Below are 25629 nucleotides of genomic sequence, written 5' to 3'. Positions count from 1 at the left end.
CATGATTTTCACAGCAGGTCTAGAATGCAAGAAAAAGTTATAAAAAAAGGAAAACCCAATTAACCAAAAAGAATTCACTTTTGATAGTTTTTATCGAACAGTTGTTTTTACCTGGATTTTGAAAAAGTGTTGCACTTACTAAAATTAGCTCTAAGAAAATGCACAAACTGATTCCGGGAGCACCAACGTTAGCCACCCAACGTGCATGGCTTTAAGTTTAAAGCTGGGAGGCATTATTCTATTTATAGGGGGAAATATTAGGAAAAGATGGAATATTTTTCCTCTGGACCCCTCATTCACAGGCTCAGCGTAGATGTTGTTCCTCAAACCAACTTTTTTCTTGTCAGTTTTTGCAATACCTCCCTCTGTTTGAACGTTTCCCGACTATTCATTTCTGCAGTTTTCAGTCGGTTGTAAATTTGGCTTTCTATCCGAATCGGCTTGATGCCCGCCAATTTGGTTGGGGTGGTTTCCTTCGGACGTACCTTCTATGAACATACTTCTCGGATTCAGTCTTCTTCAATAATTTCTTGGCAATTTAATTCATATGGGAACAGTTCTTCAATTCCCAGGTAACATGAAAGTTTCTGTTCATCTCATATCTGTGGCCCAATAACTCCACCGGGAAAGATGAGATCTTATGTTGCCGGTTTGATTCCAATGAAGTAAATGTTAACAATAAGACCTATTGGAGCAGGCGGTTCTTCTGTTCTAGGTAGCATCAAAGTTTATGTGGATTTTGCTAATGATTAGCCGTGAAAACCAGCTTGTGGTGATCAAAGAGCTTGAAATGACAGTCCTATCTCAACATCCTATTTTCGGGCTCACGTTCTGGTAAAAGGCTTTTAATAATGTCTAATTATTTACAGGGAGCTGTACCTATTTCCAATGCAAAACCACCATCCGGGGAGAAAGTATCTGAGGATCAGACAACAAATAAAGCAGTCCCTCAGACCTCAGTCGTTTTTATCTATCAAGCCAAAGTAGCTGGATTGCGTTGTAATGTAACAGTGACATGGTGCAAGAACCTCAGTAACCATTCCCTTACCATCAAGGTGGAAAACCCTTGTATTGAAAAGCATCTCACTTGCAAGGTAGATATACGGACCTGGCAGTTTTGGGGTAGAAAAGGTCTCAAATCCTTTGAACTAGAAGGAAAACAAGTAGGGATTTTCTGGGATTTTAGACAGGCAAAATTCTCCAGCCCTCCAGATCCCTGCTCTGATTATTATGTTGCCATGGTTTGTGAGGAAGAGGTGGTTTTACTGCTAGGCGACATGAAGAAAGATGCTTATAAAAGAACCAGATCAAGGCCATCTTTAGATGATGCCACCTTGTTGTGCAAGAAAGAGAACGTGCATGGAAAAAGATTGTTTTATACTAGAGCCATGTTGGCTGAGGGTGAAAAAGAACATGACATTGTCATTGAGACATCTCTATCTGGACCTGGTGATCCTGAAATGTGGATTAGCATTGGGAATGCAATGGTGAGTCGTGTTACAAACTTGAATTGGAGATTCAGGGGGAATGAGACTGTGATGGTGAACAATTTGCCTGTACAAATTTTATGGGATGTGCACGATTGGTTGCATAGTAACTCCGGATCAGGTCCTGGTTTGTTCATCTTCAAGCCAGGCGCACTGAAATGTGTATTAGATAGTGTTTCTGATGTTAAAAATTGCAGCCATCAAAGGAATGAGGATGGTTGCCAATATGAGTCCCCCTTTGTTCAGGAAAACCAATCCACCAAAGAGTTTTGCCATTTCTTATATGCTTGGAGAAGTGAGTAAGAGGGACAGACAAAGACTAGCTGCATTCCAATCTTACATGTTACATGGTTAATATATCAATTCAGTGTTCTTTATGTAAAAGCAAATAATATTTGTATCTTAAAATCGGTTCATTTATTAATTTTTTTCAATTTTCCATTTGGTTTATATTTTCAAGATTTTAACATTTGATGCGAATCCAATATGGAGATTGATTCACATGAGAATTACATGTATATGCCTAAAAATATAATTAAATTGTAAATTACTTCTCTTTCCATAATTAGGCCAAAAAACTTTAAATTTGGGTGGTAGAGTGGAGATTATGTTCTCCATATTTGAACAAGTAAAAAAAAAAAAAAAAACTAAACAGTCAATTCAAACCAATGTTTTCTTAGGTCCTGTTTGGATATAAAAATGGTTTCATCTCATCTCATCTCATCTTTATAACTTTCTCAAATTTCTATACAAAATATAATAAAAAATTCAAAATTTTCAACTCCTAAAACAATAATAATATTAAAAAATATTATTCTAATAATATTTTATTCAACTTTCAATTTTTATCTATAACTATCTCATATCATTTCACTGTTGGGCTAAGAGTTGCTATTCATGAACATAACTTCCCGAATATAACAAACACTTGCATAAAAACTTCGATCATTGGGTTTACAAAGTGATCATTTTGGGCCTTTAGGCACACAATTCTTGGGCTTCCATACCTGCGTGGCCCACCTCAACTTATCCCAGTCTGCAATTGCTGAACCGCCCTCGCCGCTGGAACTAAACCCTAACCCCAGTGCCCCACAGGACATTAGGGTTCACGCTTCGTCTCTGAAAACTCAAAATCGAATTCAAAATGGCGATTTTTCCGGGCAATATCATATCAAGAATCTCATCTCATCTTCAATTTCGAGTCTTCTTCATTCCCTGGTGAGAGATTTCTCTGGATTAGTATCATAACCGTCTAGCTTCTGTTTGCCCGCTCGGAAAATGAAGGAAAGTAATAACATTCTGGGATTTCCTGGAACTCGGTATTTTGTCTCAGATTAGTAATCTTCTTTATTCTCTTTGGTCCCAGACGGTGAAATCTCTAATGTCTAAAGCAGTAAAGCTTAAGTTTTTATTTTCTTAGCTACCCAACCCAACACTCAGAATTAGAAATAGATCACTGATTATTGAAATAGGGTGGGCGCGTAATGTTTTGGTAGCTTCCGACACAATCTTCTTTTCGTTTTTAGGGTGATGAAGAACAATGCCACTGCCATCACATGTTTGCAGAGAAGGGACTGTGGTTCATCAGTTCCGGTTAGGTACATTCCTAAGACATCCTCTAAGATTAAAAAATCCGAAAGACCTCTGCCTATAAAGGGTTCCACGAAAAATGGATTCCGTAACTGTTCGGATGGAATACAGAAAAGTTTTGTTTTTGACGACGAGAAGTCTCAGAACCAGAATCAACTGTTGGTGAACAACGAGTCTTTTGGTGATTTTGAACAAGGTATTTAGTATCTTTTTATTTGTTCAAGTACTTAGAACTGAAATTAGTTTATAGTTTGGATTATTGTAAATTACGAGTAACGTTTTGGTGCATCTAGGGCGATCTTGAATGTTCGTGTTCACATAATTCATGGGCTTTAAGCATGAGCCATGAGGTAGAAGCTCTCAAATTATCTTATTCCAGATGTGAGGAGACTTTAGATGATACGATTCAGGTTTTAAATACAATAGACATAGAACAATAATTGTACAAGCATGAAGAGTAGAAGCCATTGCTTATTTGCCTCTTAAGGTAGTAGTTTTATAGATTTGGTGGACATAAAAGTAGGACTGCCTTATAACCTTGCTTTGATACAAATTTATTTCACTCTATATGCAAATAGATTATTTTATAGATGCCATGCAATCTAGTGGTTTGCATATTGTTTTCATGTAATTAACTGGGCTGTATATGTTCACAAAATTTGTATCATGCATGAGGATGGAAAGATTAAATTCTTCACGTTGTAGCATGTGTAGACTATGAATTCATAGAAGAGCCTATGGAGGTTGTTGAAGAGTTCATTTTTTATCAAGGGAAGGATTGCAAACAGGATGTATCATGTGATGCTAAAACTAAGCGAGAAGCAGAAAAGTTGGCAATTGAATTACTTGCAACGAGGTTAGAATATTATTATCAGTTACTTCATGGCTTTAGGCGGTATCATTCATGTGTATCTGTGTCTGCAAGCAGACTGTTTTTTGAGCATGTTTTCTTCCTTTTCAGATCATTCACAGCTGTTGAATTGAGAAAGAAATTGCAGGGTAAGAGGTTTTCAGCCGATAATGTGGAGGCAGTAATAAACAGTTTTCAGAGCAGGTGCAAAAATGCAAATTTCATTTTCAACTGCATGTTACACTTCTAGCAATTGCAGTGTTTTCATGGCTAATCTATCTGTTTCTCATTTTTCCAAGTGCATATTACAACTTTTAGCAATCCTACATTTTTTTGTTCTTTTTTCATTACTGGATCCTAATATGTACACTTGTTCCAAATAGATTCCATTTTATGGCTTGTGCAAGTTTGACCCTTTTAGTTTATTGTAGAGGGTTTATCAATGATAGCTTGTACGCGGAGACATTTTCTCGGTCTAGATGGTCTATGTCAAGTTGGGGACCAAGGCGCATCAAGCTGGTAAGCTGTTCTGTTTTAGCCCTTCGGTGTCCTGCCAAATGATATTGCTACATCTTATTAATATGCATCTCTGAGAGCTGTGTTGTCTTTATATCCATTGGCCTTGTTATTAGTAGGTTCTGTAATTACCGGTAAAAAAAATGTTCTGTAATTATGTGATATTTGGCATGGTATCTAGAAAAAATAACCTCCAAGAAAAGATTGTTTGAAAATTACGTAGTGTTATTGCTTATAAAAAAAATTACGTAGTCTATTTGGCAACCTCTCAGATTTGGTGATAGCCTTAGGGGAGGTTTGGATAGTGAGTTGAGTTGAGATGAGAGTTGAATAAAATATGAGTAATGTTACTTATCATCCCAATTCTCATCATCCTCTCATCATCATATGATGTGACATTAAATGATTGGAGATTATTTATTATATTTCATTTGTGAACCTATCATCTAATGCCACATCATAAGATAATGAGAGAATGATGAGAAAAGAGATGATGAATACATTTTTTCATAAAATATTATTAGAATATAGTTTTTTAATATTATTTTTGTTTTGGGATTTAGAAAAGTTGAATTGTTTATTATCTTTTGTTTGAAAGTTTGAAAAAGTTGTAATGATTAGATGAGATTAGCTCATTATCCAAACAAGGCCTGTAGCCCCTTTTCCTCTGTGTGCGTCAGGGATAGATAAGTGAAAAAGGTAGAAGAGCCAGTTACTGCTACTGCTGTAAAACATCAGATGACTTTGAGAACAAATGGTCTATTCAATTTAGGAAGTCTTTCTTCTTCTCTTCTTCCTTTCTTTTTTCCAATAAATACCAGAAACATATATTACATCTTTGAAAGGAACATGTGATCACTTATTCTAAAAGAAAAAAGAACAGGTGATCAATATTTTAAATTTGATTGATCTTTTAATATAAGTTTGAGCATTTGTCTGAGGTGATATATCCTGGGTATATCTGAATCACAATGCACACCGTTAAAGAAATTGTTCTCGAAACTATCCATCTGATCTTGTCTCTGTCTCTTGTACCAATAAATTAGTTATTAAACAAGTAGACTATGATGACTACAGTTTTTGGCTCTTTTCAGCTCATGGAAGACAAAAAATGAGACTGATTGTTGATTATTGATACATTACTTTTACTAGCGCATTTTGTTGTAGTTGGTGTTGGCTTTGGCTTGCTTATTTGATTTTTATGTTAAAAAAAAAAAACAAATGGAAAAATAAAATAAGATGTATTAGAAGAGAAAGAATAAGACTATTGCGTTAATTTTCTCTGTTATTATTTAGGGACTGTTTTTATTGTTGATATTTTTTAACATGGCGTAGCATTGCTATTGGAATAGGCACTATTGAAGAAAGGAGTAAGTGAAGTTGATGCGGAGAATGCAGTAAAACTAGTGTTTGAGGATGGTGAATCTAGTGATCAAGAGTCAAATCTTGGCTTGTCAAAGCTTTCCATGGATCAGTTATATAATCAGGCCTCAAAGCAATGGCTCCGAGGTCGGGATTTGCCGAAAGAGACAAGGAAATCGAGGATAGTTAGGTGGCTTCAGTACCGTGGTTTCAACTGGGGTGTTGTCAGTATCATATTAAAGAAGTTAGAATCAGAGTGTCCTCCCTAGGCCACCAGTAGGACCGCTTATATTCATGGCTTGTAAGAAGTGGGATGCTATGCCCTATTCATCGCCTCAGATGTAGTGTAACATGGGCAGGGTTACACTATCATTTGGAACACACTGCTCTGGGCAGAAATATAGTCACATTGGGCTTTACACTCCAAACCATTGTATCAGCCTGCCTACCCTAGAGACATTCAATCTATAGGTAGAATTACCTAAGTGATGGTACAGAGATGCTGTTGGTGGGATCAACTTTTTTATTTCTGAGAGTAGAAATTCACATGTACCACAGTTAACTATCTATCTGAAAATCCAGTTGTTTGTTGTGTGTATTACTCATTGATTGTAGTTAGTCGAACAATATTACCATCAATAGAGCTTACAGTGTATCCCAATGTAGATTCAGTTTAACTTGTATAATTGCAGTTTGGGTACACGCCTATGCATGAGGTATTAACTATTCTTTTGGATCAAGCTAACCTCGACAATCTCTATCCTTTGTGCGTATGTACACCCACTTATACACGTACATGTAAATATTGGGTGTGTAAATTAAAACGAGAAAGAAGATGAAGCCCCTGAGCGAACTCTCCAGCCTTACTTAGATTCTAGGGGGTGCTTACAAACCATCATACGCCATTCATCACCTATCCTTCCTGCCTTGTAAGGTTGGATTTGCCCACAGATTCAAAGGTTTTGTTTGTTTTTTGTGATAGAGTTGGCTCCCATGTGACTCCTATCCTCTCATTCTCATGAAGTTATTTACCTCAGCAATCTCATTAGGCCTTCTGCTCACGTTATCACAACCCATCACCCATGTTACTGAGCTGTTCTGCTGTTATGGTATATAATTATATATAGTAGTGGTCCTGCTGGCAGGTGTACCTCTGATTAGGACGAAGGGTGTTATAGACTAAGATTAGTACCCTTACAGAAAACAGAAGAGTAGTTTTTTCTTTGCTGGAAAGTCCCTCTCAGACTGCACATGAACATGTGATGTGTGGATCGTGGGACCATGTGAGCTTCTGCTGGAAAGACGGGCCTACAGACACGCGCACACACAGGTGGGGAATCTCATCTCATACAATAAATTCTAACTATATAAAAATACCAATCATTGTATTTGCTTTAATGGACCCTGCAGTCCCCATCTCACCTTCAAGAGACAGAAAAGCCATCACTGTTCCCAAGATAATCCCCCCCCCCCGTGGCTGAGCTATCGAGGGAGCGTACAATCCTAAAGCATCAGAATTATGTTACATATGTTATGCTAACGCTGACCGAGTATTTGAATTGAGAGTAATACTAGAAGATCAATTATTTTAATTTACAGCAACCGCATACAGCAGAAACTACAATTCCTCCTGCAATCTACTGCCTTCTCTAATGAATTCTTTGATAGTTGATAGATTATACACAACACATCAAGCACCTCCTGAAATATATAATTAATTCTTAAACGGAATCATCGGAGAAAGCAAAGGAGCAACTAGACGACCCTCCTTGTGGAACTAATTTCCTAACAGGAGGCGAGGAACAAATAGCTGGCAAGCCTCCCTTTGACATGTCAAGTTCTGGCCTTATGGCCTCCACATGTCGAATTTCTTTGAGCATTGCAACGACATCCTTCATCATGGGACGATCGTCAGGGCGGGTACTGATGCAGAGAAACGAAACTGCTAGTGTTTGGAGCATTTCGTGCATAGTAGGGTCAGCCCTCCCCCTGAGTTTTGAATCAAGAATGTCACCTGGGTCTCGCTTACTCGCTAGGTGGTCACGAACCCACTGAACCAAGTGCGCACCACCTGGCAAAGTTGGGTCTAACGGGTGTCTGCCCGTCAACACCTCAAGAAGAACCACACCAAAACTGTAAACATCACTTTTTTCAGTGATACGCTGCATCGATGCATGCTCTGAAAACACAGTGGAAAAGGCAATAAATAGCGGTTTACTAAAATGAAATTAGTGAAGAAAAAATGAAGATATTATGCGAATTGAGTTTAGATAGAAAAAAAAAAAATTAGCTAGAAAAATATACCAGGAGCCATGTATCCATAAGAACCGGCAAGAAGAGGTATTTGACTTAGTTTGGTATCATCATGATCACCATTGCTATCAACAATCCTAGCCAACCCAAAGTCAGCGAGGTAAGGTTCATAGTTAGAACCCAACAACACATTCATAGCTTTCACATCCCCATGCAAAATAGCAGGCAAACAGTCATGGTGCAAGTATGCAAGCGCATGTGCCACGCCCAAAACAACATCATATCTAGCCTCCCACTCTGCTCCTCCCTTCCAGGCACCATGCAGGAGTGAACTTAAGCTTCCATTTGGGAGGTAATCGTAGAACAGAAGCTTTAGATTCCGATTTGATGCCCAACCCAAAAGCCGGATGATATTCTTGTGTCGGATTGAACCCAGCGTCTGGATTTCAGAGTCGAATGCTCCCGACTCTTCTGATGACCACATCTTCTTTACTGCTAGAGTTTCTCCATTCGGAATTGTCACCCGGTATACAACTCCAGAGCTCCCGGTGCCAATCACATTAGCTGATGTTAGATTCTGGACGAGGTCAGCAGTGGAGAACTCGAGCTTTTGATATAGAGTCATTTCCCAAAAGTCATCTTCCGCGAGCTTGCTGCTGGCCATACGGGCACGTACTAATATGTAAATTGCTAGTAGCACTAGTACAGCACTGGTGCTAATGAGGATGGACATCACTAGCCTCATCGCTGATCTGGTGTTTCCACCCGGTCCCATGCCGCCAGCCGGAGTAATAACCCCGTTGGAGATGTAGAGACCTTTGTTTGCAGCTAAGTTACTCAGAGGGAGTTTCCGAAAGAACGGAGTGTTGGGCAATTCACCAGAGAAGTCATTGAAGGATAGATTGAGGGAGACAAGGTTTTGAAGATCTGCAAGAATGTTCAGATTCCCACTGAGCTTGTTGTGGGAGATGTCTAGGACTCCTAGCTTGGTAAGACCCGAGAATTCAGATGGGATCTCACCAGAGAATTGGTTACAGCTCAGATTGAGAGAGATTGCGAGTGCTGGAATTTGACCGAGTTCCTTTGGAATCTCACCATAGAAACTATTGCTCCCAAGGTCTAAGAGCTGTAGCTTACTGCAGGACAGGATCTCAGCTGGAATTCTTCCAGAAAGTTGATTCTTTCCCAAGTTGAGTTTGGCTAATTCCGTTAATGATCCAATGCTATGAGTCAGTGGCCCTGTAAGCCTATTGTCCGAGATGTCCATGAACTGCAGGCTTCTGGGCAGAGTATCTGGTACAAAACCAGCGAGCCCATTTGAATGAAGATCAAGAAACTCGAGGTTTTTGCATCCAGATATCGATGGAGGAATTCCTCCAACAAGACGGTTGTTGCTCAGGTCAAAGAAATTCAAACTCCTCAAGTTTCCAATCTCCGATGGAATAGTTCCCGCAAGTCTATTGCCATTTAGTCGTAACCTGTACAAATTCGTGCAGTTTCCTATATCAGGAGTTATAAAGCCAGAGAGGTCATTGGAAAGCAGCAACAGCTTTGTGAGATTCTTCAGAGCATATATCTGCTTCGGTATTGGACCAAATAAATTGTTATAAGACAAATCAAGAGCCTGAAGATCTTGGCACTCGGAGAGAGTCTCTGGAATATTTCCTGTTAGGCTGTTCTCCCAGGCAAAAAATATAGTTAAGCTCTTTAGATTGCCAATAAGAACAGGAATCTCGCCCTCAATACTGTTGTTGTCGATTTCCAGTTGAGTCAGAGCCGTGCAATTTGAGATCTCAGAAGGTATGGTACCCGATAAGTGATTAACACTTAGATGAAGTTCTTCAAGCTTGGAAAGCTCTCCAAAACTTTTCGGAATGCTGCCAGTCAGAAGATTTGCTGATAAGTCCATTACTGTGAGCTCTCTGCAGCTTCCTATCTCTACCGGTATTGTACCCACTAAGCTGTTCTGCCACAACAATAGACTCTGGAGTTTGCTGAGCTCCCCGATTGTCTTTGGGATTGAACCAGAGAGAGAATTCTGGTACAAGTACAGGTTCTGCAACTCGCTGCTGTTCCCAATCTCTTCTGGAATGGGACCAGACAGTAGAGACGTATAAATGGCAATGGTATGAATTCTTTTCAGCATACCGATTGATGAAGGAAGTCTTCCAGAAATGCTGGTTTCGGCCAGGCCTAACATAACCAAGTTAGTGCAGTTTCCAATCTCCCAAGGCAGCTCACCCTTGATATCTTTATTCCCGCCTGCTCGGAAGATTTCAAGCTTGCTTAATGCTCCGATACTCTTTGGAATTTCACCGCCGAGTTGATTGTCATAGAGAGTCAGATGCACAAGGCTTGAGAGGTTTCCAATATTGGAAGGAATAACACCTTCAAGGACATTTGAATTCAGAAATAAACTCCGCAGTTTGCTGAGCCTGCAAATTTCCACTGGGATTTCGCCTGTGAGAGAATTACTGCTGATATCAATAACACGGAGCTCCTTATATTCTCCTAGCTCTTTCGGAATTGTGCCTGTTAGATTTGTTGACGATAGGTTAATGATCTCCAAGGACCCGAGAGATTGTAAATTTGAAGGCACTGGGCCTTGCAAATCTACTGTTTTCAAGCTTATCTCGATCACGTCGCCATTTGAATTGCAGTGAACCCCAAACCAGTTGCATGGACTTGGGTCTGCAGGATTCCAAGAGTTCAGTGCATCTGTGGAGTTGTTTAAATTGTTCTTCCATGTTAAAAGAGCTAGTCCCTGCTCATTAATAGAGTAACAACAAGAGAAGAAAAGAGTGTTTATCGAAAGAAGTAAGGTGAAGGAGAAGATAGTGCGGGAAAGCAGGAGATGCCTTAGGCTTGCAGGCATTGCTGCGAGAAGAGAACAGGTGATCTGTTTTGGGATTGTAGAGGGGGGAACCCCATGTTTTGTTTATAGAAGAAAAGCAGAAGATCTGGATCCAAGAGCGCCTTCTTTATTCTATTTTATTAGTGTAATTGGAAATTTTGTTTAGTCAATAGAGATGGTGATGGGGTTGGCTTTCTGGATTTATTAATGTTAATGGTTTTTTTTAATGGAATATTTGTTTAGCCACTCATTTAATTAGCTCAAAGTTTCAGCGTCGTTTGTTTTTACAACACCTTTCAACTCATCTCCTCTCATCTCATTTAATCATTACAATTTTTTCAAATTTTCACACAAAATAAAATAAACAATTCAGTTTTTTCAAATTTCAAAATAAAAATAATATTAAAAAAATATGTTCTAACAATATTTATTCAATTTTAATCTCAATTCATCTCATCTCATCTTCAAAAACAAACGAGGCCAAGTGGATTTCTGTTTGTTACTGTTTCTGTAGGTTGCATGCTTTTTACTGTGACTAACTGTCAGAAATGAAGGCTTTGGTGCTGAATGCCATGTAAAGAAAATGATCCCTTTTTATTGCCAACTTTGATGGTTATGTTATCCTGATTCCCCTTTCTTGGATCATTTTTACTTTGTACCCTCATATATGTACAGGAGTTATAGTTGGAAGAGAATACTAATATGGTTAAGTCGTGCATGGATAGATAAAATGAAGATTAATAGTTTCCCCAACTCTTATCCAACTGAGCTGTTCGATTATGAGATTAACTTACAGACAGTGATAGGCTAAATGATAAAGCCAACTATACACAACGACCCAATGAATGTTTTAGCGTCAGACTCGTTAATCAAGATGGTCATGTCTTCTTTAATATGTAAGGTCAGGTCCAGAGGTGGTCCATCAGTTTTATGTGGTCATTGTTAATGAGCAGTTGTGCTTCTGTACCTTCACAATGTTTTGAGGAGCTAAATGCAAGCACAGACACATTTATATGCGTATATATAAATTTGAGGACTATTATCAAATCATGTTAAGAAAGGACGATCAGGTTTTGGTTAAGAACCAGGCATGTGTAACTTCAGTATGAACTTAGTTGAATTTCATGGATCTGGCTGGAGTAGCTCTTCTGTTGAAGGAGAAATGGGCGAATGAAAAGCATTTAGGGAGATCTATTGGGGGTTTATTTTATAAAATGAAGCAGTTTGTGGAATCTGATGGAGCAGTGAAGAGCACATGGAAGCAAGGGATATGTTGAGATGTGTAAATTCTATAATCTGCATATAAGATCATGCTGTCGGGCGGTCTTTGCTGTAAAGGATTAAAAGAAACAAAAGGAAGGTTTCTTGGCCTTGAGTGGAAGGGACAACATTACACCAGCTTATAGTTCTTAATACTATTATTTGAACAAATCAAACCCCAGATGACAAACACAAAACAGAACAAAAAAAGAAAAAGGAAAAATAGATCAGGCCATTTACCTTAAAAAAACAATATTAGGTCATGGGTCAGCCCTCGTGCCACTGCAGTTGGCATTATGAGCGAACAGGCTCCATTAGAAAATAGTGATCATTTGCATCTATACATGTGTAATAATATAATGGAAATATTCATCCTTTGTCTCCATGATAAGAAAAGATGATCAAGACAAGTTTTACTTTATGATTGTGCTCTCAAATGTCACAGTGAAAAGATTTACAATTGAACAGAAGTGCTCCACTTCCTTTGGTATAGCGAACTGCATAACAAATTTCATAGCAAACAAACAAGGCCTTAAGAGGAATAGAAAGGAAGAACTTCCATTATTATGAGTGGATTATTAAGATTTCCACTGAACTGGGAGAGATTGAGGATAAGCAAAATATCTGGTAAACAGAAATTGCTACGTAGCAACCCAACCATGGCCGCACAAAAACTCACCGATACATACCACAAAAGGGTGGACAACTTGAAGTTTCGTTTTCCCTGCTCGATCCAATGAATCCTAATGATAAGAACCCTTGATTTGATTAAAGATCCTCAAGCATAATCTGACCATAGATTTCGAATGGATTATCTTGTTGGTAGCACACATCCTCTATATATGATCAAAATCATTGATTGATGGAACCCAGTTGCTACATAGTGTAGGAAGATTGGAGACTCTCAATCTCTCTCCACCACCATGCTTCAATTTCTCAAAATTTCAACTTCAAAAGTTGATTGGTACTAGCTGAGATGCACTTGCCAACAAACTAATTATATCACGATTCACGAACTCAAATTAATTTGCTAATAGAAAAAAAGTGGCCCCCAAGTAATTCATGGTAAAAAAAAAAAAAAAAAAAAAGAGAGAGAGAGAGAGAAGATCTATGAGCCGAAGTAGGAGCAGGAAAGGGACACAAACAACATTAAAAGAAAGGACAAAGGCTCCAGCTAATATAGACGAGAAAGAAAAAAAAAAAAAAGTACATAATCTGGAATGGTCCCTCCTCCAACCCCATCTTTTATTGTTAAGTTTAAATTCTTGGTGAAAGCCTACTCAAAAAGGCTCACCTATCCTAGAAATTAATAAAGAATTTGCAGCAAAATATGAACTTGCAATACACGATTGTGGTGATGTCATTTGCCACCCAGCAATAATGGCTGGTTAAGTTCCCACATGCAGAAAACAAGAAAACCCTTTGCATTAAAACTTTACAATGATCAAGGACATAGGTAATTTGGAAAAAAAAAATCGTTTTTTTTTTTTTTTTTAACCATCGTTTATATCTGAGTGGACTTCTGTCTCTGTGTATGCGTGATTACAGCGAAGCTTTCACCAACCATCCGGTAACTGCACCAATATATATTATGGTTTATGACATTGTGTAGGAATTAGGATTTGAATGTAAATCACAATATATATGGTGGTAGTGGTAGTGGTAGATCAAGTCACATGATTGATGGGAATCTGATCACACTTGTAATGGTTTAATAGAAGGAGCTAGCACATGACATGACCTGACATGTATTCATACAAATCAATTGAGAAACACCAGCCAGAATCGAGTTCATTGTATGGTGCAAAGAGTAATTCAAGATCATGTTTTCAGCTTTGTTTATTGACATTATGTTTTCACATAGACGCCATGTTACTGCCGTTCCTTGTCCTGCAATTTTTAATGGTTTTTTTCTTTGTCAGTTCTCGTTTTAATTTGGCATTGAGAGTTGCACATGAAAGAAAGAGAGCGAGAGAGAGAGAGCATCATGTAGATGTAATGGAGAGACAGGAGGGTGAGTTGCTTCTTATTTTATCAATGAACTAGTTTTTTCACATGGAGAGGAAAAGTTGATCATCGCCGGCCTAGAGAAAAAAGAAACACCTAAATGTTCCAAAGTGAGGGAGAAAGAAGAGAGATTGGACTTGTAAAAGAGGTGGACCCTATGAATATGAATGTGGTTTACTGTGAGTAGTATTGTTTATACACTTTGTGCACATCTCTGATCTGCACCGTTAACCCTAAACTTTAATTGAAAATGAATGGAAGAGATGTAAGAAAGATGTGCATAGAAAGAGTAATTCTATGTATCAGCCACTATTCACTTTCATACTCTACACCTATAACTTTTTTTTTCATAGAGCGTAAGGGTGTTTTTTATATGGTGTGAGCTGTAAGATAATAAATAGTGGTTGATATATAGATTTTTTGCATAAAAAAAACTCATAAGAATATTTTTCATCTTTTGAAGGACAGACACTCAAAGGAACTTTTTTTGCAATCGGTACTTGACACACGTGCAATGGAGTTGTCAAATTGGATCTGCTCCTTAGACTTCTTCTTTTTCTACTTAATCCCATAATAATGCACCATGATGGGATCCAAATTAAGATGTCATTGCCTAAAGTGCAATCCTATCAAATTGACTCCTTTGGGTCCATGACCTTCCATTTCCGAAAGGAATTCCCATCCAATAAAACCCTTAACTCTCTCCAATCATTTGCCCAATTCTCGATAAGTTTTCAAAAAAGAAAATAAATCAGGCAAAGTTGGGAACCATTTCAACGGGGCCTCTTGTAGAAAATTGTTAGCTTCGATGTAACATTGATGACAAGCCTACTGTGCTGATAATCAAGGTACACTCTGCTGGAACAAAACCTCTCTCTATCAACTTTTAATGGTCAAAATTACAAATCCATATATATAATTGAATGGCAATTTGCATTATATGAGTAGTGCTATTGCAAATACTTTACACCACATGGCACATACTATTCACATGGGATAATTTAATTTATAAAAGTTAAAATTTATTTTTTAAATTAAATTATGTCGCGTGGATAATATGTAATATAAAAATTTTTAAACAGAAATTATTCATATTTAAAATAATCGAAAGAAGTACGAAAACATTAGTTAAGCCATTTTAAGTTTAATTGAGAAGCATGGACGGTCTTTATCTCATATCTAATTAAGTGGGTACTAGTTGGTAATAGACTTATGATAGACCATTCTTTGCTTCTAATTGGATGGATTGTCAAATGGAAACAATAAGACTAAAAGAAACATCCAAACATCACTGTTTTGATTTGATTCCACCCTCTAATCTTTGCTTCTTATTGGACAAATGTCGAAGCAACACGACTAAAGGAAACATCTATATCTTCATTCAAATCAACCCCACCCTAATCTTTGTATGCGGAATACTTGGTTTCAGACTTATGCTAGACCTCTCTATGTTCCTTCATTTCTTTTTCTTATAATTGGATCCACCATTTGATTTGCACATAATAATTGGCCGTTTTAGATAAGACTCGGTTAATAGAGAGGGTTATGGTGGTAGACTATTCTTTATTCATTTTCTTTTCTTAATGGTTATCTGTAAAGTATACTATCCACATCATTTAAATAGTAAAATTTGATATATATATATATATATATAATAGTAAGATTTGATTTGTAAGATTCAAATTTTAAAACTTATTTTTTAAATTAAATTATGTCGTATAAGCATGTTATTAAGTATGCTTTACACAGGGTTTGAGAATATGATGCTTTTTTTTTTTTTTTTTTTTTTTTTTTTTTTAAGAAGTCATTGTTTTTCTTAGTGCAGAAGATGAACTTTCGCTTTCAATAATTTTGTTATAAAAAACAGGGCTCGATGAAGACAAAGCTTGGTCATGCACAAAGCTTCATCTAATTATAGCGGTCAAATAAGAGTTCTCTAATTTCCTTAATTTCAGGATTTTTGTTCCCAAATGATTTCTTTGGAATCCTATAAAATATAAAGAAAGATAGATAATGGATGTATGGTGGGAGAAAGGTCTTCTTCAGACCCAGCTTAAGAAAATAAATAAATAAATATTTCTTTACCTAAAGCACAAAACTTGTAATAATTATATTCAGTCAAAATTCGTGTACGAGACTTTAGAAACTTTTTTTTTTTTTTTTGAGAATTTATCGGTTTTTTTCTTTCAGCCGTAAGAAAAAGAAGAAAAGGAAACAAGCCACCCTTGATCTGTTGTGAAAATTGGTTTAAATATCAAGTTTTTATGATCCCATGGAACTTGTGTAACACCGCTACACTATTTTAAAAGAAAATTTCTATACACCACACTGCTATCCCACTCTCATCTTAATATGTTTATAAAATGTGACATATTTATTACTATTAGATTATCTTTTATTGGATGATTTTTTATGATCTAATGATGATAAATATGTTATATCTTACATAGTAGAATAAAAATAAGATGAGAGTATAAAATATAACATTACTCATCTTAAAATTATGGATATAACTTCCGCGTAACACTATTATTAACACGACAATCAATCTCGAAATTCAAAAGTCCAACCACAATCTTAAAAGGGTAAAATCTTAATTGTAACATCACGATCACAATACTCACGCAACACCACTAACGTAGTGACTGCGAATTGAAGGGTACAGTTGGATTTAGAATTTCGAATCTTTCTTTGTAGGAATAACACTCATGACCCTACACTCGTTTCCTTACGCAAGGAAGAATGAAGAAGGAAAAAAAAAAAAAAAAAAAAAGTAGGCAGAGGATTTATGGGATTGTGTCAGGTCACATGAAGCAAGTTCAGTGTTAAGGACAGCCTTTCCGAAAATAAAAGATAGTACCTAATAAATTAGCACTCGCAGTAATGCTAAACCTAAACGATCCATCTTCTTGGGTGAAGCCATGAAGTATCATTACCTCATATATCAACCAGACCCAATTTCCAAACTTCATTTGTCCCAGTCGTTCGATATGAAAATTAAAAATGTCTGTAGGTACTTCCAAGGCGATGGACAGAGTGCTTTGAGTTTGAGTAGTGATAGCAAAATAGCAGGGCCGGACTGGTTTCACCACCAGCTAAAAGGTCCAGGCCTTCTTGCCATCCAATCATCGAGTACCTAAAAAGCCTACTCACTTAAGAAGACATCCGGAACTGCAGGAATTCGAGCTTCAATTTTAGTGGGCCTTTGCATGCCATTGAAACTTTCCCCTATAATTTCTAAACAATTCACAAATAAGCATACCTACCGAGTGCAGTGTTATATTTTGCAACACACCTGATGAGTAATGTTTGGATAACTAGAAAATATGAGAGAAAATATAGAAAAAATGATCAGATTCGAAGTTGACCTAGCCTCCAAGAGAAAGAGAGAAAAGAAAATAGAAAAAGATTTTCATTAATGATTCTGCATGTCATACCCGTTCCTCATTCTACTACATATACTCCCTTAATAACCAACAGGGCAAAGCCCATCACGTAAACAACAATTATAACAAAAGGCCAAAAGGCTAAACAGACACCAAATAAATGGGCCATGGCCCGACTCAACAAAACTCATGTAAATAAAAGAGATGATGGCTTTGGGCCATAGGCTAAGCCCAACTACTAAACTCCTATTATCCAACCCAAACCCATTATGAATTTGGTCCCGACATATTTCTTGATGTTATCTTTTGAGTGTGGCCTAAATGAATAAATAAAAACATGCTACCTCTCAGATGACAGTTTGTTTAGTTCAGGCTAACTAAATCGAAGTACACCAGATCTCACTGCTTACTATCGATTGAAGCTTTGCATAAACGAAGTTCAACAATGTTCTTTTGCCTTCAACAATTATTCTGAACACTTGGCAAAATGGCTATTGCAGGCAAAACTTAATATGGATAGGATCAATATCGAATCAGCTAACATCTCCTAAAATTCCAAAGTTTCCACCAACACTTACAGGGGTCTAAAGTACGCAACAAATATACAAGTCAACAACCATAAAAACAGAAAATCATGGTCACCTCCCAAAACATTTCATTACTGAAGAGGTAAGGGCAGATGAGAGGAATTTCATCCCAGCAGATCCACCAGGGAAGTATGAAATGGCATAGTACAGGAGTGCAAGAACCTGCAAGTTCCATGGAAACATCAATTTCATTGTTCAGTTGGATAACATGTTAACTTCGCCTTTAAAGCTAATTGTTGATACTGAGAATTGAGTTTACATATAGTACTTCTCGAGTAGATGAGAAATTAGAATGCCAGAATAAATCAAGAACGCCCATAACATTTGTGCGTATCTTCTCCAATAAAGCAATGGTGAAAACCAAAAATTATAGGGATGCAAAAAACTCCATCCATCCAAGGTCCAAAGGCCCAGAAGATTGATTTCATTATTCAATGAAACCGCACACATGCACACACACGTAAAAGTGAAGCATGAAATTTGATACCTGTATCACAGAGAAGAGCACAGAGAGTATGTAGCTGTGAAGCACCATGGAAACATATATGGTGGCCACCATACTGCTGATGAATCCCAATGTAAGAGGAAGTCTCTGGATAAGTAAAAGCATTAGACAAGTATACTCATATTACGCTTTTCATACTATCAGACATCCATGCTGCAAAACATATAATAAAAGGAGTCTAAATTAAGCAGAGAAATACCTCCTTTGATGACATGTGGGCAAGCTGATTCTTTGGACCTCTGAGCGCAAAGAACGACCCAATGATAAAGCCACACCCAAGGGTAAAGCATATAGCAAATTTCTGGGGCATCAGCACCATGACTGGAAGGAACATGGTAAATGCGATAAAAACGAAGAAAACCCCACTTGCCAGAAGCAAACCAAAATACATAAGTGCTTTTCCTGAAGGGACACTACTAGTGGCAGACTGCAGGTTCCCAGGAAGATCTCTCACTCCTTTAGAAACCCTGAACAATCAAACAGAGATTACATGACGGGAAAAGAAAGGAATTCAACAGTTTCCCAAGTTTCCACTAAAAACAACCTAATATGTATGAGGCTTTAATTCGAGATCATGCCTGATTGTTCTTTCACCAATTTTGCAGCCACGCTATCCAAAACACAGGATTTAGTTGATCCATCAATTATAATAGTGACACACTAGTTAATAGCCTATTTTGCCCAACCTCATAATTTAGAAAGCACTCTCTACCTCACTGTGGACGATATCAAGTACACACAATCAGATCCAAATACATACACTCTCTCTCACTCAGACTTAGAAATACATCCATAATCAAAACCACCAGCAGACATATCATAACCCAAGATTAGATATATATATATATATATATATATATATATATATATATATATTTCTCTAAAAGTATAAAGAACAAATTTTAGTAACCACAAAATTAGATTAAAAAATGGCTTAATTAAAAAAACAGAGGCTTACACATTGAAAGTGCCAGTGACGGTGTCGTTTGCGGACCTGACCGCAGCTTCGAGATCGAAGCCCAACCCCAAATCGGAGCTATCCTCTGAAGATTGCGTGGCCGCATAAGAATTCCAATCGGCTAGCAGAGACGTGGAGGGTTTCTGCTGGTCCTCGCCGTTAATGCTCCCCGAGAACCATCCTTGCGCCATTTGCTGCATTGCCTTTTTCTTTCTTTATTTTTCTCGGCTCCCAAGCACCGTTCAAACTTCCTGATTTCCAGGAAAATCTTATTAAAAACATAATAAATAATAATAATAATAATAACAACAAAGAAAAGAAAACGTTTTTCTACTTTTGAAAATGGCGATTGCCCCGCAAGCAAAATGCAAATGTTAATGGAGTCGCGTTCTTCCCATCAGAATAATCGTTGCAGGGAGCTTAGGAATTAAGCAAAAGGCTCGGGAATTAGTCGAGGGTGGTGTACGTAGCCAAACGACGCCGTCTGGACGGGGATTATAGATTTTTTTTTCCCCAAATATTATGAACACTTTGTTAACAAAACAATGTTGGTAACTATTACAGTATCATAGTTCTCTTGTGTTCTGCCGTAAATTTAATGAAAGAAGATATTATTTTAGAGAGTTGGAAATAGGAAAAATAAATAAATATTTGAAAGGACAAAAGGATCTCCAATTCGAAGGTTGAATGATAGGAATCTCAATAGTGGAATTTATCACTTGTACATGATATTTTTTATACTGAAGAAGCTACACTAATCTATCTAATGCCACTTAGTTTATTACAGCACGGAGACACACAGATATGAAAATGTTGTAGTAGTGTTCAGTTCACGGTTAAAAGCGCCTATCACTTGCAAAAAAAAAAAAAAAAATCTAATGGTGCTTGGTGTAACACGACTTGGCAGCGACCATGAGGTATGGAAATATCAAATCCTGTTAAAAACTTTAATGTGGAAAGCTTGTAATGAGGGGCTTCCCACAAGGTTAAAATATCTTTTAAATGGAAGAAGAATCTAATTGCTAACTTGCTCATATTCTTTGGTTGCATGGGATTTACTATTCATCAGCTACTATTCACTCTCACATCTGATACATATAACTTTTTCACATGGTGTGAAGATATTTTAAGATATGAAGATGTTTTTCATAAGGTATAAGGTGTGGAATGATAATAGTACAAATTTTTTTCAAATTTTAAGTCAACTATTAGACAAGGTAGCTCAACAAGAGTTTGGATTATTAGCACTGGTTTCAAGATCAATCTAGTGGTGATCTTTAAAGGGATTTTACTAATCCGAATGAAGTTCTCATTCAGTCACAACAATCATATGAATTATTTATTCAACTACAGAGGAAGAAATTGAACGTGACTCCAAGGGGAATGTTCAAGCAACCTTAGAAAAACCATTACCATTTTGCTTAGAACCAGTGGTAGCAAAGGCTCTGGGTTCAGTGGAAGCTATGCTTTTCTGCCATGATCTAGGATTAGATAAAATGCTATTTGAAGGACTCTTTGCAAGTGGTTTAAATGATCCAAATTGGTAGATATGGGCAGTTGATTGAGGATGCAAAAAGACTGAGATAAAAGTTTTTTTATTCCAAAGTTGTTTCCACGAGAAGGGAGACCAATTTAGCCGCTCACTAAATACTGATCTTAACATCTTCAACAATAATCCATTAAAGTCCCATTTGAAACAACCAATGGTTATCCATTCTACACATTTATCGGTTCCAAGGCCTGGAACATCCAAATCAAATAATCCGGTCTTATGAAACATCACTATTGCCCACCAAAAGAGACATCAAATCGAGTACAGCATTCAGGAACTCTTTCATATTACTTTCAGGAGCTGCACCTCAAATACCAAAGGCTCGTTTGTATGGGAAAAAAGGCTTCGTCGAGGCCCAAACTGCAGTCAACAACCATACAATGTAACACTATTAACTTAGTATCAAATTGATTCGATGACAACGTATTGAACCCTTTTTCTTTATCTTGGTAATGTTAGGAATGAAAATGCAAAACAGAGAGGGAGCGTTCCTCAAAAGAGACGCCATCAATAGAAAAAGCAAAATAGTCCATTTAACAACAAAGTTTCGGGGATTATCAAAGGAAGAATAAACAGATCACAAGTAAAGGTGTAACCTCTTTGGGGATTGGCTTTAAATTTTCGTTGATGTATCCCAATGAAGGAGGTATCAATGCTCTCCTTTTTCCTGAAAATGAAACCCATAGAAATGTGAGCAATTCCTTCAATTCTTACCAAACTGATAGCAAAAGGCAGGGATTTTGATCTATGACAGTTAAAAATGGTTGGTTGACAGTCGACACCACATACTTGCTAACATATGAAACAAATACAAATTCATGCATTAATGCTTTTTTTTACTATAAACCATTCAAGCTCTTGTTCAGTGTTAAAGACGCAGAGGAAAAATATGCAAATGTGGAAGTGGAACCATGATCAGAGAGATAGAGAAGGGTGATTGAAAGGAATCTATCAGCCTAATCCACCAGTAAGAAAGGCAATTTAGTAAAAATAAAAGGAGATTAAGTAGAGCATTTGGTGAAACTAGAAAAGAAGCCCTAGCCAAGGATGTAAGTCAGCATTGGAGGGTCAAAGAGATTCAGGAGGTAACATGGTCAAGAAAACATTTAGAGACCCAGAGATAAGTGGACATTGCAATACCTCCAACCCTCATGCCAATCAGAACCTCCTTCAAGCCCTTTATGATCTGTCAGGAGAAGCAACTTAGGCACTATGAATTACCTAATTACATGCTCGAAAAAGTAGATAAGTAAACAATGAGGACAGAAGTCGGGAGTAATTCTGATGAATATCTAAGATGAATGCATGCTACAAACTTGGAACTTTCTTCAGACTCTAACTAACGTATTTGACATCAATATTCCTATAGAGGTGGGTATAGGATTACTAAGTAAATCTGTTTTCCTTCCTTTTTGGATAAATTGTAGAATCAGTCCAGTTTTTACCATTTTGCAAAAAGCTCTCTTATTTAGTCCCTCTGTCTATCTTCTGTTAAGTTTTTAATGGCAAAATGTGTCATTTGGCAAACTTGACACGTGCCATCCAATCATAAGCCCATGTGTGACATTTGGAAAGGAATGCGGTTAGGGAATGAGACAAAAGGTATGTGGTAGGACGGTAACCTCAGAATTTGCAAGCCACTACATGTTAAAGCAAGGACTAACCAGATTATCATCCAACGGAAGTGTAATTGGTTTGCTTTCTCCACTGAATTGATCGACAGTGCTGCAGCATGGAATGAGTTCAAAAAGATATCATAGAGAATGGTCAGATCAGCTATCATGAGTGCAAGAAAGAACTAGAAACTTGAGATTTATTTGATGGCAATATACATGCAAGTCCTACAAAAATTTGACTTGTGATCATTACCTTTACAAACAACAAAAGTAGCTTCTAAAGTAACTTCATTAATAACTACACGTTTAATGTATTAAATTACCTGTGAACAAAGTATCCATTTGAGCGCCTGCATACATAATTGACTTCAACAAGATCTCCTTCATGGGCTTCTGATCCTTCCCCTTCAACAATATCTAGAAATGGAACTCGTAATTTATTGTAGAATCCAGGAATGAATAAATTACTTATGTTTAGGATCCATTTCACATTGAGTGCATGACACCTTCCTATCAAATGGGGATGTTCACAAATCACTTCCATGTACAAATGTTGTGACAATTCCTAAATCAATATCAGATGACTGATGACAATTCAAACAAATATCGCCTCTGAAAAAGTCCATCCATATTCGAGAAGAACGAATGATGCTGTCACATGTAAGTCAACTGTCACCAAGTTGTCAGCTGACTGCAACAAAACTTCTTATGCATGATGCTAAGAAGTATGAATGATGCTATCACATGTAAGTCAACTGTCACTGAGTTGTCAGCTGACTGCAACAAAACTTCTTATGCATAGCAACCAGAACTGAATCTCACTAAACTTCTTAGGCTCAACAACCATAACTGAATCCTTGGTGTCTAAATGGTAAACACAAGATCATCTAAGATGTTATAAATAAACATATTATAAACATTTAATATCATTCTTAAGCCAAAATATGTGGAATCATATTAATTTTATACCTTGAATTCTCACGCCACTGGCTAGCTTGAAGGTCCTGGATGCTTCAAATTCCAAATTTTAATCAAATATTACAACCGATACAGCTTTAAAGAAGTGAAGCTCATGATAACCTTCTGGCTTCCTTGAGAACAGAAGTCAAATTTAGATGTGTGTGAAAGTGTTGTGTACATGTATGTGTGTGCACGCGCGCGCGCATGCATGTTTGTGTGTGTGTGTGTGTGTGTGAGAGAGAGAGAGAGAAGAATAATGAACACAAAATATCTTACCTAATAACTTCAAGGTCTTTCATCTCTGGTACTGGTGCAGCAACAATGGGATAAACACACAGTAGTATGGGGTTGAACCCCAAAAATTGCAAAAGCAGCCGTCTTGACAATCTTCTTACTTTTAGTGAGGGAAATCTGCCATGCAAATTTTGAGGCATAGCATGCTTCTCCATACAGCTGGTAAGTATAAAAAAACATTTATGCGATGTGGAAGAAATGTTTTATTGTTTACAATGACTCATATGGAAATATAAATATAACTCCGCAAATTAAACTTGAACATTAAGGCATCATTGAGTTATAGATACATTGATCATCTTTGTATTGTTTACAACACAAGAAACATAATACCCTGTGAATATATTGGGCACTGTCCTAGTGTCAACTACATGCTGGAGTTTCATCTATGATTCAATCCCACATTTGAGTAACATAAGTTTATATAAGATTTTTCGGACCAAACACATTAGTTTAAGCTTTTCTGGGTTAAGGTGATGTCTAGAAGCGAGGGATTTATATAACATTTTGCGCTAACATGTTATGTAAATCCCTCACTTCTAGACTCACCAGAAGTATATCTCCCCAACATTACCAGAAAATCTGAGTCAGTGAACTCAAGTTGATTTTTATGAGAGACAAGACCCGTCAAAACTCATATCACTTTGCTCGAGCATTGACATTTTAACCCAACAGAGCGAGCCTATATGAAGCTGGCTGCCTGATGCCCAAAGACCACAAATTTAACCCCATACATATACATCTTCGTAATTGAATTATTCTAAATAGAAAAGCAAAGAACAAATTCTAATAACAGCAAGCAATGAATAGCAATTTGATTAACTCAATTTCTAATAAAATAATTACTTCAATTCCTGCGTTCTATCTGGTTTGTATGGCTACCATAGCTAGCTTACATATAGCTGGTTTGAAATGTTTTTTTTATGATCAACAACAATTAAAAATAACAAAAAAAAAAAAAAAAGGTTGGGGGGGGGGGGGGGGGGGGGGGGGGGGGGGGGGGGGGGGGGGGGGGGAGTTCATACCTGGGAGTCGGAGACATGGAAGCAGCGGGTGGTGGGAACTGTGTTAAGGTCTGGAACGGAAGAGCTACCATTCTCGAAAAAAATGTCAGAACTTGTTGATAATGGATATCTACTACATGAACTCGGGAGATAAATATATAATATATATTTTATTTTAAATTCGGCGGTCACTATTTTGTCACGTCACAAGACTATAAAACACAAAACCAAAAAAAAAAAAAAAAAGCATGATAATTTTCGTGATGAAGTATAAGGGTTATTTTTAATCTTCTATTCATCTCAATTTATTTTATCTAATTATTACAATTTTTTTAAATTTTAACACAAAATATTATAAACAATTTAACTTTTACAAATTTTAAAATAATAATAATATTAAAAAATAATATTCTAATAATATTTTATTTAACTTTCATCTTAACTCAACTCAACTAGTTTAACATCCAAACCCAGTCTAAATTACAATTAACATGTTTTGGTGGAGTTTTTCTTTCACCACAAATTTGTATTTTTATTTTTTCCTTCTTTTTCTTTTCATATTGTTTCAACATATTTAAATATTTTAAA

The 25629-nt window shown here is 37.0% G+C and overlaps 5 protein-coding genes across 6 annotated transcripts; 2 read left to right on the top strand and 3 right to left on the bottom strand.

Moving 5' to 3' along the window:
- Positions 1 to 13: 13 nt before the first annotated feature.
- Positions 14 to 1902, top strand: LOC121235266. Its single transcript, XM_041131594.1, has one exon. It carries the CDS (start codon positions 852 to 854, stop codon positions 1788 to 1790), a length of 939 nt encoding a protein of 312 aa, XP_040987528.1. The 5' UTR covers positions 14 to 851; the 3' UTR covers positions 1791 to 1902.
- Positions 1903 to 2546: 644 nt separating this feature from the next.
- On the top strand, positions 2547 to 6463 carry LOC121235824. Of its 2 annotated transcripts, none has more exons than XM_041132249.1 (6): positions 2547 to 2705; positions 3014 to 3273; positions 3792 to 3933; positions 4039 to 4131; positions 4359 to 4446; positions 5796 to 6463. In XM_041132249.1, exons 1-6 carry the CDS (start codon positions 2632 to 2634, stop codon positions 6072 to 6074), a joined length of 936 nt encoding a protein of 311 aa, XP_040988183.1. In that variant the 5' UTR covers positions 2547 to 2631; the 3' UTR covers positions 6075 to 6463. The 2 variants fall into 2 exon arrangements, with proteins under 2 accessions (XP_040988183.1, XP_040988182.1); XM_041132248.1 differs by having other exon boundaries at positions 2548 to 2705; positions 3783 to 3933.
- An 893-nt stretch (positions 6464 to 7356) lies between these two features.
- On the bottom strand, positions 7357 to 11129 carry LOC121234781 (leucine-rich repeat receptor-like serine/threonine-protein kinase RGI4). Its single transcript, XM_041130877.1, has 2 exons — positions 8110 to 11129; positions 7357 to 7984 (listed from the first exon to the last, which is right to left on the bottom strand). The coding sequence occupies exons 1-2, from the start codon at positions 10931 to 10933 to the stop codon at positions 7527 to 7529; spliced, it is 3282 nt and encodes a 1093-aa protein (XP_040986811.1). The 5' UTR covers positions 10934 to 11129; the 3' UTR covers positions 7357 to 7526.
- A 6824-nt stretch (positions 11130 to 17953) lies between these two features.
- Positions 17954 to 20102, bottom strand: LOC121236018 (protein transport protein SFT2-like). The gene is made up of 5 exons (XM_041132507.1): positions 19950 to 20102; positions 19616 to 19866; positions 18857 to 19124; positions 18640 to 18744; positions 17954 to 18314 (listed from the first exon to the last, which is right to left on the bottom strand). The coding sequence occupies exons 2-5, from the start codon at positions 19813 to 19815 to the stop codon at positions 18204 to 18206; spliced, it is 684 nt and encodes a 227-aa protein (XP_040988441.1). The 5' UTR covers positions 19816 to 19866; positions 19950 to 20102; the 3' UTR covers positions 17954 to 18203.
- Positions 20103 to 21246: 1144 nt separating this feature from the next.
- LOC121236155 (peptidyl-prolyl cis-trans isomerase FKBP16-1, chloroplastic) lies at positions 21247 to 25181 on the bottom strand. The gene is made up of 8 exons (XM_041132675.1): positions 25063 to 25181; positions 24020 to 24196; positions 23753 to 23787; positions 23107 to 23200; positions 22832 to 22892; positions 22308 to 22353; positions 21764 to 21834; positions 21247 to 21527 (listed from the first exon to the last, which is right to left on the bottom strand). Exons 1-8 carry the CDS (start codon positions 25131 to 25133, stop codon positions 21450 to 21452), a joined length of 633 nt encoding a protein of 210 aa, XP_040988609.1. The 5' UTR covers positions 25134 to 25181; the 3' UTR covers positions 21247 to 21449.
- Between the last annotated feature and the right edge of the window lie 448 nt (positions 25182 to 25629).

This window comes from Juglans microcarpa x Juglans regia, chromosome 6D (genome assembly GCF_004785595.1).
Source record: "Juglans microcarpa x Juglans regia isolate MS1-56 chromosome 6D, Jm3101_v1.0, whole genome shotgun sequence".
NCBI classification, from domain to species: Eukaryota; Viridiplantae; Streptophyta; class Magnoliopsida; order Fagales; family Juglandaceae; genus Juglans; species Juglans microcarpa x Juglans regia.
This window is presented reverse-complemented; position numbering and strand designations above follow the sequence as displayed.